This window comes from Vicia villosa, unplaced genomic scaffold (genome assembly GCF_029867415.1).
Source record: "Vicia villosa cultivar HV-30 ecotype Madison, WI unplaced genomic scaffold, Vvil1.0 ctg.002546F_1_1, whole genome shotgun sequence".
Classification (NCBI taxonomy): Eukaryota; Viridiplantae; Streptophyta; class Magnoliopsida; order Fabales; family Fabaceae; genus Vicia; species Vicia villosa.
In genome coordinates, this window is record NW_026705964.1 from 20,817 (window position 1) to 34,979 (window position 14,163).

A 14,163-nucleotide genomic window follows, 5' to 3' on the forward strand; every position below is an offset into this window, starting at 1 on the left:
ACGGCATGTGAGTGAATCACTGTCGGTACTTGTTTGTTTTGTTGTAGGTGTTGGATTGAAACAGGTGGGGGAGAAGCTTCGCTTCTCGGTTATGTTTCAGTTGTAAGATGATTGACTCAGTAGGCTGTTGTTAGCAACAGTGCAAGCGTTGTTGGAGTTGTTGTTTTCCGAATCGAAGGTGACTTGAAATTAGGACTTGATTGGTAGTTAAGTTGGAACATCTGGAAGGAAAATGATTAGAGGTAATTGATGATTATTTGTAAGAGAGGGAAATTAAGAAGTTGAAATGTATCAGCTTTGCTGATGGGCTGCGAAGTTGTCAGTTGAGTAGCCGTTCGTCTCGGAAGAGGTTTAGCTGCAAGTTTGCAGAGAGGATTGCTGTCGTATGTTTCAGAGATCGCACTTCGGCAATGGGGCGTGTTGCTTAAGTTATAAGAATGTTTGGAAGTGAAGAGATATGATAAGGGGCTGTTTGGAATGTGACCGAGTTGAAGAGAATGAGTTTTGGAGTGAAATTTTCGTAAGCAAAACGCAGGAAATTGCTGAATAGCTACAGAACTTCGAAAATTCATAACTGGAGTTCTGGACATCCGATTTGAGTTCCGTTTGAAGCGTCAGAAAGCTAAAGAGATGAACTTTGTTATAAAAATAGTTGCAGCAGCTGTAACATATTTAATTGTGACAGGATGATGTTGGAAAGAGGTGAAGTTGCGGTTACGCGTGCTCTTAGAACTAGACTTGTTTGTTGGTACGGCACGGGATGTCAGTGTCAGCGTTGAACGAATTGAAGGAATAATTAGAAGGTTTGTTGAGAATTAATTTTAGGGATTGAATATACCATTTGAGGAGTTTTGTAATATCATTTAAGGTGTCGCTGCATGGCGTCAGTGTTGCAATTTCGGACAACGATTGGAAAATTCATATCTTGAGATCCGAGTGTCTGATTTAAGTGCCGTTTGGGGCATTGTGAAGCTGACATAATAACCATGAGATATATTGTTATTTGATATTTAAAACTTGTTTGAAATGTGTTCCCATTATAAAAAACAGAGGCGTGGGAATTTTGGGCTGTTGGGAACCGGTTCCCAGATAGAGACAACCCGGTTCCCCATAGTAAAAATCAGAGACGAGTTATGGGAAGCAGCCAGGAACCGGTTCCTGTGTGGGAGGAACCGGGTTCTACTGTGTGTTTTTGGAAAAATTATTTCTACTTTAAAAACCCATAACTTTTGATCCTATGAGGAGATATTCTGAAGTCGGTTAAGGAAGCGTAAAACTTATTGAATAGGAATGCCTACTACCACGATTGTTTGAAACAAAATTGAGTAGAATATGTTGTTAAGGAATAAGTGAATGAGATGTTCGGTAATAAAGATGATTTGAGTGCCAATGGATTTTAGTGAGGAGTGAATTAGTAGGAGAGGTGGAACAAACTTTGGGAACAGTTGAAGTCGTAATTGTGATGTCAAAGTAACGACAGGTATAAAAGAAGAATTGTAGAGAATTTCTGACACCTATTGATGTGAGGAAGACTTGGTTAAGATTCCGAGTGGAATGATACTTGGACGCGAAAAATGTCATGGGATTTAGAGTGAAACCAGGAGTATGAATGTTGTCGCGGTCTTTTGCTAAGATGAGGATTTTGATTTGGAACGCGATAAATAGTAATGTACGAGTATATAAGTGACTATGAAGTGGATTGTGTAAAATGTTTGGATGTTGGTATCTCACTGACAAGATCCAATGAGAGAGAAGTGTGCAAGTTGTAAAGACTCAGAGTGAACTATTGGACTATGACGATGTTAATGAGTTTGGGTGCAAACTCAGAAAGGACACTATTATGTAGTAACGACGGTTTATGCTTAAATATGGTTGTCGGCTATCTATTGACAAATTGAGGACTTGATCACCCTTAATCTCTTGTTGATAGTAGACGGAATCATATAGATAGGATGAGCTTGTTTGTTACCTTAATGGTTTAGGATATGATGGATACTAAGCCGTGAGAATAATCACTCACCATGTTGTGTGAACTTATGAAGAAATGAATACGAAAGAGTGCAATATATTGGATGATGATTTAAGACAGGTAATCAGAGTCGCGCAGCGAAAGAGTGATGTGGAGTAGTGTGCGAGTACTACTCGTGGGCAGTGAGGAATTAATATGCCGGGAGCCTACGTAGAGAACATGAATTGATTTATATGTTGGATTTAGAATCTAGTGGAGGTAATGATGTCGTATCGAAGAATTAGAACTCTTTTGAATAATCTCCGAGATGACGAACATGTTATTGTGGTTGTACGTAGTTAACGAGTATGCATTTGGCAAAGCTAAGATGACGAGTTTATACTATATGATGTTATAATAATTTTGTTTCGTTGTTAAGGTGGTATCGTGGATTCCAGATATAATGAGGAATTATACTCTATGAAGGACGAAGTTGATTTAATTCTTAAAGGAGAGTGGGATTCAGTTTGAGCTATTATGTAAGCAATGGTATATCGAGGCCGATGAGTGTGATTATGACAACTCGTGTGCACTCATTTCCATGGTTGGAATGTTTAATAAATGAAGTAAATCAGGAAATTGTTTTTGAGTGCGAGTAAGTATTGACGAGTGGTGGATTAGTACCATGGATGGTAAAGAATGATTCTTGAACGAATGAGTAAAGAGGTCCAGAGTTGGGTATAACTCAGGAGTCTAATTGGTAATGATGGTTGCAATGAGTAATCAGAATAGTGCAGCAAAAGAAGAATGTAACGTGTTGGATAATTGCCGGTATGACTTGAGAGGAGTCAGATGGTTGAAATTCAATGGTATAGGAATGTTATTATCGAGCCCTTGAAGGAAGCAGTTGGTGAAAAGTGTAAGTGTTATTTCATCACTCAGATGGAAAAGTGTGTCTAAGGTTGGTACGTTCGGTAGATGGAATACTTTACTGCAGTGTTGATCGGGTGTGGTCATACCATGGTTGTGTAATTATATTACTCAGTTATTGGGCGTATTGTATGAGTCGCACCTTGACGCTCCATTGTCGTTAACCTTTGGAGATATAGCGAGTGGCATACCTTGGGATGGTCAAATGCGGCGTAAGAGATGAGATTGAATGCATGAGGCATGCTTATGTTGATTATGTCAAATGAATTTTTGAGGTTCGACTACGAAAGTGTTGACTGAGAACGGGAGAGTCAGAGGAAGGACTCTTATCCGAAACTTTTCACTAGAAGTATGTTTTCGAGGACGAAAACTCTTTTAGTGGGGGAGAGTTGTAACACCCCATATTTTCTAATTTTAATTTAATTGGAAATTAAATTATTAATTAGAATTATTTTGGTATTTGGTTGAATTATTGTAGAATTATGGATTAAGAGCCATTGGGCCGGATGGTGAGGTTAGTAGTATGGGGGTGCTAAGTGAGTAAGCCCATTACTAACTATTTTATGTTTTCATAAAATAAGGGGATATAAGGAAAAAGAGTCGGAACGTGAAAAATGAGAAGTTGAAGAGAAGAGCTGAAGAACGTAAAGAGGAACCAAAGAGGAAGAGGACCAAAATGAAGAATTTGGCTAAGGTAAGGGGTGATTGCTCTAATTATATGGTATTATGATTTTGATGATGATAGGATTGAATTAAGGAATTAGAATCTCTATTTGGGATGTTAGGTTTTGTGAAATACCAACACCGACATGTATGATTTGATGATTTGACTGCAATTGATGATGTAGTATTGTTACATGGTGTTACGGTATGTTGTTTGTGCATTAGAATCATGTATTTGGAGTATTTTGATGTTATTGGTGATCAATTTCGTAATGGTATGAGTTGGTATGTGTTTGGGATGCATAAAAGCCTTAAAAATCATGTTTTTCAGCTTCTGGGTTCGTGGGAACCGGTTCCCATGTGGGAGGAACCGGGTTCCATTGTGTTAGAGCGTTAAAAACAGCATTTTTGGGTCCAGGAACCGGTTCCCATGTGGGACGAACCGGGTTCCAGTACAAATTTCCAGCAGCACGTTTTGAAAACTATTCTAACTTCAAACAGCTCTAATTTTCAAACCGTAAGTCCGTTTTAGACGCCGTTTTGGACGTTGTTTCTTAAATTAAAAAATCTATAATATAAAGTAAAGAAAACAACAATAACTTGATTTTATTTTGGAAATCTTGATTTATTTCGTTTGTGGCGTGTTTTGTACATTGTGTGCATGATTTGGTTAATGTGACAATGTGGTGACGTTATAATGATATAACTGTGATTTGACGTTATATGTGGTGTGAATTATATATGATATAATTGTAGATGGTGCTGAGATCGAATATATTATTCGGTGTTGCTTTTGGTGAGTTATTGGTAATGACATTGTTCATTTTGATCATGTGGTGATTGTTGTGATCGCATAATGATGATTGATTTGTTTTGAATGATGCATGATACATGTACATACTTATTGGTGATAACTATGTTGAGTTATGTGAGACGATGTTGCTCATCGGATTGGTGATGTTGTAAGTATGTCATATGTGTGCATTCATTCATACGCATTTTTGGTGATGGATCCCGGTGATGAAATGGATCAAAATGGTGGGCATAATTCCCATTGTGTGGAATTTGTCCTGGTTAAACTGTATCTCGGTGATGAAAAAGATCAGTTGGATGGGTGTATCCCATGTATGGTACCACATGCATAAGAGTCTGCATGGTCTTTGTATAAATTGTGACATGTCAGGATGAATTCCGGTGTTATGATTGTATTGTGTTATTGGTGCATACTTTCGACTTGTGTTTGTAATTGGTATGAATTGATAAATCTGAATATGCTAAGTAGGGTGGATAATTGCTTATGAATTCTATATCGGACAATTTATAATGCTATTTAATTATGATGTAGTCTCACCCTTACTTTAATGATTTCAGATTGAAGTAGCGGCCTAAGCAATCGGTGAGGATGACTCGTAGAGTTTATCCGGTTATGTTGGATCGTGTCGGTCATGCTCTGATCTTGTAACACTGGGGGACGATAGTCTTAGAGTTTACTTGTGATACACTATTTTGCCATTATTGTATAATGTACCGTTGATTTTATCGGAAATGTTTTATAACATTGTTGAATGAGTTTCCGCTGTGTTGAACATGTATTTTGATATTTTTGGATTATTCCTAATAAAGCATGACACCCGACTTGGAGTTTTTATTTATTTTATCAGTTGTAACATCCTTGTTGTATAATTACTTTGATCTTTATGATTGGTTTTTTCTTTCAATGTAGAGTAGTATGTTATTGCCATGATCATAAGCTTAATCGAATATACCATACCATCCACTTGACAATTAACTATCTCCCCCTTTTTCATAATTAATATTTCATAACTAAGAAAAAGGTGAAATAGAAATTAATCATTGTTTAAGGAATATATTGTCTTCTTTTGCATCGTATCATGTATACATTCTTTAATAATAGGAACAAATTTCAAAACCCTTTTCTTCAATGACAATTGACAAACAAGAGTCACATTCATACAATAAGATATGGATCATGAACACATGACTTTCTAATTCAAACACACCTTTTGACTATATCAACCATATTATTGATTAGTGTCAAATTTCATTCATTCATCCATGTGCTTTCTGATGAATAATGAAGAGCATCTTAATTAATCAAATTTCACATAGTCTTTGTGACTTCAATTATACATATTTTTGAATCACCACATAAACCATCACATGAGAACCAGCTATCATAGGTACACTACAGTGTATTATTTTAATAATTGATTGCTCATTTTTAAACCATACAACAGCTTTGTCTCCAAAGGGGTTTCATGAATCCTTCCCAAATTCATTCATTCCCATCAAATCAAAACAACAAATTTTCCTCCTCCAAATTTTAACCTAAGTAAAGTAGGAATAAAAAATGTAGAAAAGAAAAAAAAATTGAGAAAAAAATAAAAAAATAAAAAACTTAAAATCTTAATAATATTTTGGTTCAACTAATTTGAATTAGTTGAGTTAAAAATTAAAGAGTTAAAGGTCTATAATTCAACTGCTGACAAACAATGTAAATAGTATAAAAATATCTCAAATTTTTATTTTGTTAAAAATACTTATGTATTAACTATTAATAAAATTTTCACTCGCGGTGAAATTCAAATTCTGATCTTTATGAAATTTGAATTGAATTTCTATTTATTTTCACGACTACTGAATCGTCTAATTCAATTCAAAGAATTATTCTGACATCAAATTTAAGCTGAAATTTTACCAACTGAATCAATCTACTTTAGGATAATGATAATGTAGTATTAAGTATATTTAAATGAAAAAAAAAAAAGGATATACACTGATAATATAAAATAATTTTATCCTGTCAATCAATCACTACCATATTAAGTGTCAAGTCAGACTGTTATTTTTAAAAAAATTATGTGACATGGCTGATTGATTAATCTCAATTGAATAAAAAAGTAAAATTATATTACACTGTTGCACTATCTTTAACCTCTATTTAAATATTTTTAATTAATTAAATAAGTTTCATTCATATACAAATTAATAATCATTGAGTATCTATAGATATGCATGAGATTTGTATATTTAATATTAATCATCTTATTATAATATCAAATCTCATTAAGAATATTTTTAAGAAACCACTTTTTTACTACACTGTCCCACTTCAATCAGTTTGTTTTCTTTCTTATTTCCTATCAACACATTGCTCTTTCTCCACTCTCACTCACACAAACACACTCTCAAGTCTCACACACAAAACATTTATAGCTATAGCTATAGTTATATATATATTGCAATAGTAATAGATATATTATATATTAGAGGTTCTTTACTTGTTTTGTAATGGATGAAAAGTGGAAGCTATCAAAGAAGGAAAAAAGTTCAACCTCATCAACAAAATCATCAATATTCTCAAGAAGTTGTTCAACAAGAGGCTCAAGTTCAAAGTCACCACTACTTTCAAAGAGCTTATCACAAAAGTGTTCTTCTACATCCAATAGCAACAACAATGATAATCTTACTAGAAGCTATTCACAGAAGAGTCCATCCATAGGTAAGAAATGTACCAATATAGCTAAAGAACAGAAAGCGAGATTTTACATCATGAGGAGATGTGTAGCTATGTTAGTTTGTTGGCACAAACATGGAGATAAATAGTTGGGATTTTTAAGGGGGTGCAGATAGAAGAACAAGTTTGTTACTTACTCAGATCCCCTTTTTAGTGAACAATTTTTGGAGGAATCTTATTTTTGTTTTTTTATTTGCCTTTTGAAATTGTAATTATGAATTATCTATAAGATTTGCACATTTGCAAACAGTATCTTCATTCTTGTTCTAGCATTAGTAAATTTTAATGCATATTTGAATTAGGAGTTTAGCATAATCACATTTAGAGAATATTATGGTGATTTTGGTTTTAATTAAGATGTTTTATAGATTTTAAAATAAAAATTCGATATCTTCTGCATACAACTATAAAAGTTATTTCTCATACAATGTACATCAAAATTAAAACTGTCATTTAAAAATGAATTGTTAGTTTAATGATGATTGACGTAAAACTTGGTAGGAAGGACTACAATTCAATCTTCCACAATTACATTTAAGAAGAAACTGAAACCATTTGATGGTAAACTGCGATTAGATGAGGCTGAAACCATTTGATGTCAAAACTAACATCCGAACCAGATTAAACAGTCAAATAAAACATATATTATAGTGAAAAAAAAAAGTCATTTAAGAGAATTTAACACCACCGATTAAAATTATATAGTAATTATCCATGTATATTTGCGTTTTTAGATAGAAGGAAAGATTTGTTATTATTATTTTATTTTTGGGTAAGTAGAAGAATATTTTGGTGAAAATAATAATATTATAATAGTTTATAGCATGATAGTACAAGTTGGATCTACATTGGAAATACAAGCCACGTTCGTTCTTGGTTTTTCCCATAAAAGGTGAAAAACGAAAGTAAGAACTGAATGTTAGAATTTACTAGACCTGAGTTTTACTATTACAGTTTAGAAAACATGAAGTTAGATCTTCTGCTCACTTGTTCAAATCATGCTATTATTATGTAGGGTTGGAAAAACGGGCTGCCTGCCCCGCCCTCCGTCCGTCCCGCTTTAAGCCCACCAAAAAATGAGTTGGGCGGGCATGTCCACCAAATGAAATGGGCATAAAAATCATGCCCGCCCCGCCAAGATGGCGGATTGGCGGACTTGTCCGCCTATTTTTATTTATAGTTTTTTTTCATTTTTTTAATAGATTAATAGGTTTTTTTTTTTTACTTTTTAATTAAATTTTTCGCTTAATTTTTAAAACAATTTTTTATAAAACCAACATTTTAACAAATTTTACTTAAAAAAATATTACATATATTTACAAATAAATATATAAAATAAACTATCAAGAATTGGAATTATAGAATTAACTAAAAAAGAGAGAATTTTAGAGGAGGGGCGGGCTTTGACGGGTGGCGGGCATTAACGGAGCGGGCTATGGCAGGAGGCAGATTTTGGCGGGACGGACTTTGGCGGACCTAAAATTTTAACCTAACCCGCCATTTTTTAGCGGGTGCGTGAGCCGATCTGCCGGGTCACGGCCCGTTGCCACCCATACTATTATGGGTCATGGTGGAGAAAGTGTCATTTTTTTTTGTTTAACTAAAATTTTGTAGAAAAGTTTTTTATTTAATACGATAATTTTTGTTGAATACTTTTGTATAGTGGTCAAGTGAGATGTGAGTTGTATTATGTACAAGTTTGTTTTTTCTATTGGATTATAAGTGAGACATGGTGGGACACATTAATTCAATTGTAGATAATTTTTTCTTGCATGGTACAACACTCTTTTGTTTGTGTGGTGTAGAATTAGTCAAATTTTGAATTGTAGGTCATGTCCTTTTTAGTTAAAGAATGCATGAGTCATTTACTAAAGATTCGTGTATGATTTTCATGAAGCATATAGGAAAAAAACGAGATTTATATGGATGATACGGTCATCAAGATGCAAGGTATATAGACTCACTATGAGGACCTATATACAAATTCTATTCTAACATGTTAGAAAGTATAGGTAAAGGGTGAAGCAATGAAAAAATATTTTCGGAATTTAAGGCAGACAAATTCTTAGGATTTACGATCATTTAAAGGGAATCACTATTATAAATAACATGTTTCACCTCGGACACGAAACATATTTAACTTCGGCTACATAAGCGAAGTAACGAAGGGCGTCATAATAAGTATCAACTTTATTCTTTGATTTTTAAAACACCAGAAAAAAAAAGTTTATGCACATGGGTTCGATACTCCGTTTATGCATTTTTAATATTTTCAAAACTAACGCATCATACCTTTCGGTTTTATCAATAACAAGTGTGGGTTGTGTGGAGAAACAAGTGTGAGTTCTAAGTCTCACGTTGCTTAGAAAAGTGGAAGTTGATCACTTTATAAATGAGAGGATCCGTACACCTATCACCTTAAGATTTTGGGTGAAATATATTCCAGATCCCTTTTGCATTTTTTTTGTTTCTGATGTAAAACAAGAAAAGAGTTAGTTAAATGAATGAATATATGATTATTGAAGAACACCATAAAAAATGATTATTGAAGAACACAAACCTTAAACATAATTTATTTTCTGCTCTTGCAATCTATCGTAGATAACTTTACCGAGTTTTTTACGCTTTAAAGTTTTCATGTTATATGTTTCATTAATAATTATTGATATTCATAATGCTTTTATAATGGATATTTGTTAAGTTTCATGTGGATCACTAATGGATGTGTCTTGAACGTTGATACTCATGAAATGGACGACACATAGTTTTTTAAAGACGATGATCAATATCCTTAATTATCATGCCAAAATTTTACCCTCAGTTTCTGACAAAAACCGAGGTAAGAGGTGTATAAGCATTTTTTTTAACATTACACTGTTTACACATAATATTAAATTACATTACTACAACAAATACAATGTTATCATAGTAGCTGTTATTCTTGGAGAACAACACATCTTTGTTGTAATCCAGATCCCGTTGGATATATTTTGTGTTCATTATTTTAAAATTCTATAGATTGCATTCAATCAACATCTAAGGAGCTAATTGCTCCAAGTAAGGAGTTATCAGTTCCAAACTTTAGAAATGTTTTTTCTGCACATGCTTGAAATTCCAACATCTTCAATTTATGTTTTTATTTCATTAAAAGTGACGCCTTCTTTTATATTTTATATTTAATCCAAAAATAAGTCATTTTTCACCTTGGTTATGTTTTTCAACCGAGGTGAAATAGTTAACTCTTATTTTATATAGCTTAGCTTGTAGCTTTTAGTTTCACTTGCCTATAATAACGTACACAGAACCCTAACAAAGAGCCCAAACACATATCATTCTCTAGAATAATGCTCGATATTTTCTAGAATGAAACACCAAAAAAATTTCTTTCAGTTCTTCTTCACATATCTGGTATGTCAAATATCACTAATCATGTTACAATGTTGTTTTTGTTGTTGTTATCATTGTTGTTTTTCTTGTTGTTGTTGTTGTTGTTGTTGTTGTTGTCTTTATCGTTGTTATTTTTGTTGTTGTTGTTGTTGTTGTTATTTTTGTTATTGTTGTTGTTGTTGTTGTTGTGATTTTTGTTGTTGTTGTTGTTATTTTTGTTGTTGTGATTTTTGTTGTTGTTGTTGAGGTTGTTGAAACTCAGGTTGAACGTAATATGTTATTGTTTTTGCTGATATAAGTACGTTATAAGTTTATTGTTGATGTTGATGTAGTTTTGTCCAGATATTATTTTTAAGTTGATGTTGTTGTTTAGATTGAGATTGAATGTTATTGTTATTTTTGTTGTTATTTATTGTTGTATTTGAGTTGTGGATGTTGTTATTGTTGTTGTTGTTGGTTAGTTGTTCTACTTAGCAATGTTTTGAAAGTTATATGTTCTTGTTTGGTTGTTATTTTTTAGTATGAGATTGAGATTATGTTTTTGTGATTCTTTGTGCAGCTCATCTTATTTTGCTAAACATGTTAAGAAAATATTAGAGTGGTGGAAATTACAGTCGAGTTTATTATATCCAATGTCGATTGTTTGTTTCACTAACCCCTCTTTTAACATATAACCTATTAAACTGATTTTGAAAATAATAATATGAAAAAATAATGTTGTATTTGAAAAACATTTTAATTTAATTAATTTCTTTTGAGCACTTTGCAACTCATCATTCATCTCACGTTCTTTAATGCTAAAATCTCTCTCAATGCTTCTAGTTATCGTTCAATGAAGAACTTGAAACATTGAACGAGATTTGAACCATTAAAGAACGAGAGAAGAATAATGAGTTACAAAATGATAGAAAATCATTTATTATTGTAAGTTGTTCTTCAAATATAACATAATTGTTCATATAATTATTTTATTAACCAATTTGAAAAGTTATATGTTTAGTTAGGGTTTGGTGAAATAAACAGTCCACATTAGATCTAATAAACTTAATTTTTTATCCATCATTTAAATGTCAAAATCGGGGGAAACGTATTTTCCCCATTTAAAAATTCCAAAAAGGTTATTGATGGGGATCGAACCCCTGACCATTACACCTTTCCCGTTGGTGTAAAGTTTCAATCGAGAGGTAATGTGGCACACTTTTTATGACACCCTTCATTACCTCACGTATGAAACTGAGGTAATACCTCATATCTAACCGAGATTAAATGTGTTTTCCATAGTAGTGTATCTAACATTGGCACCTTGATACAACATGACATCAGTAGACCAATTCATAATGACTATGGTCATACACTAAAAGTTCAAACTTAAAACCAGCACTAACAATCACATGGGTAAACAACCAATAATCATTCCCTCCATTATTTATTGGGTTAATACCTATTTTCACCCCTGCCATATGGGGCTGATTTGAAAAACCCCCCTGCAAAAAAAAAAGTTGCAAGAATTCCCCTAACATTTGAAGATTCTCTCGTTTTAAACCCTGTAAAATTTTTATTTTGAAAACAAACCTTGCCACTTGAAAGACTCTATCATTTTGAACCGTGTAAATTATTATTTTTAGTAAAACCAACCTTTCCTGTCATATTCCAGAGGGTTTAAAATGACATAATCTACAAGATTATAAGGTTTAAAATGAGTGAATCTTCAAATGGCAAGGTTGGTTTTAAAAACAAAAATTTTACAAGGTTTAAAACGAGAGCATCTTCAAATGTTAGGGGAATTCTTGCAATTTTTTTTTTTGCAGGGGGGTTTTTCAAATCAGCCCCATATGGCAGGGGTGAAAATAGGTATTAACCCTTATTTATTTTAAAATAAATTATATGAATTATCACTATAATTCTAACTTCTAAACTAATATATAATTTAAATTTTTAATTTGTTTAAAAATTAAACACATTGAGTTCCAAGAAGTACATGTCCATAATATTTCTTACAATTTCATTGGATCAGTCCTGGAAATCATATAAATCAGGATGTGACATCTAGGAGGAGCAACCTCAAATCTTCCCTAACTTACCACCTTAGTAGAAAAATATGAGTAGTACCCGTAAAACCACATATTTGAAATTATTGTAAGGGATTTGGGTATATAGGAAAAGGAATAACACAGGGCATGAATGATTCAAAGTAAAAAAAATAGAAATTTAGGTATATATGAAAAGGAATAACAAAACTGATCATGAGCTCTTAACATCAACTTCCACTACTTAAGGAGCTCTTGTCTGCCACAACCTTCCAAAAATAATTCTTCCCCCTCTACATCGTTTGATCACACGCTTAGCATCTAATTAGAGTGATAAATTAAAACACAAAAAGTCCAGAGTAAATCTTAAAGTATTGAGAAAATCACATACACACTTTTTTTCTTCAAAAACCTCTTTGATTTTATAAGAATTCTTGAAAACCTATCATGGCTTGTATGAAATTGATTAAGAAGTATTTCTAATCAATTGGGAAAGTTCTTACACTGCCTAATCGATTAAGGTTTTGATCTAATTGATTAGAGTAAGATAAATGACCTCTTAATCATTTAGAAAATATTTTAATCCATTAAACCATATAGCCTTTGAGGGTTTCCTTTTTTGAATTAGGGTTGTCGTATTTCGAAAGCCCTTAATCGACTAGCATTTAAGGTTAACATATAAAGCCATTAAAATGAACCATGAATTACTTCCTGTATATAAGCTTGGCTGTTGGTTCTTGAGCTTTACTTATATAAAAGGTTTATTAATGGATTTGTGATCTTGAATAGCGTAAAAGCTTTATTTGAAGGTTTATGGGAAAAGCCTATATAAAAGCTCTGTTTGTTGGTTATTGATCTTAACCATTTAAAAGCTTTATTTGTATGTTGTTAAAGGTTCGTAGATAAATTTTGTAAAAAGCTCAAGAGCTTTTAATGGAACTCTTAATAGGAAACTCTTGGGGACAAAAGTAGGTAGAGTGGTTAGGCCGAACATGTATAAATGTCTAGTGCATTTTATCTATCTCTTTTCTCTTTAATTTCTAATGATTATGTTATTTCTATTGCGTATCTCTCGTCATTTCTATCTTCTTTGTTTATTTTTCGTTGCAGTATCTCTGGGTGTTAATTGAATTAAATAAAATTGTTTTAAATAAAAAATGTTTGTAAATTGGTTTCGATTTCTAATCCATACAATTCATTCCTTTTCTCCGTTGTGCTTGGAGTCACTTGGTCAACATAATTTTATCTCTTTTTAAAGTTCCACAATAACAACTTCAAACTCTTTAATAATCATACGGAGATAAGTGATTTTAAAACCCAAAATTCTTAGCATACCCTTATGTGTTCTTCCTCGACCTTTCATAGGGATGGGAATAGGGCAGGCCTATAGCCTAGTAGCCTAGCCTATTTAATAAGAAAGTCAGACTTAGGATTTTTTAAAAGCCTATTTAATTAAATCGGTCAGAATTATACTATTAAAAAAACCTATGAATGTGCAAATTTTGTTAAGGGTGCGCGGGCCTAAAACCTTGCCCCGCCCTGCAAAACCATGAGTGCGAGGAGAGGTGGGGAGGACTCGCTGGCATTGCACCTTTTAAGTCTAAAAATTACAAATTTTCATGTTAATGTCTGCGCCTGAAAAAAACAGGGTGGGACAAGCATATTAGAGG

General features: G+C 32.8%; 1 protein-coding gene across 1 annotated transcript; it reads left to right on the plus strand.

Annotated features, from left to right (window-relative positions):
* Positions 1 to 6,701: 6,701 nt before the first annotated feature.
* On the plus strand, positions 6,702 to 7,309 carry LOC131639164 (small polypeptide DEVIL 13-like). Its single transcript, XM_058909669.1, has one exon. The coding sequence runs from the start codon at positions 6,854 to 6,856 to the stop codon at positions 7,166 to 7,168; it is 315 nt and encodes a 104-aa protein (XP_058765652.1). The 5' UTR covers positions 6,702 to 6,853; the 3' UTR covers positions 7,169 to 7,309.
* Positions 7,310 to 14,163: the final 6,854 nt, after the last annotated feature.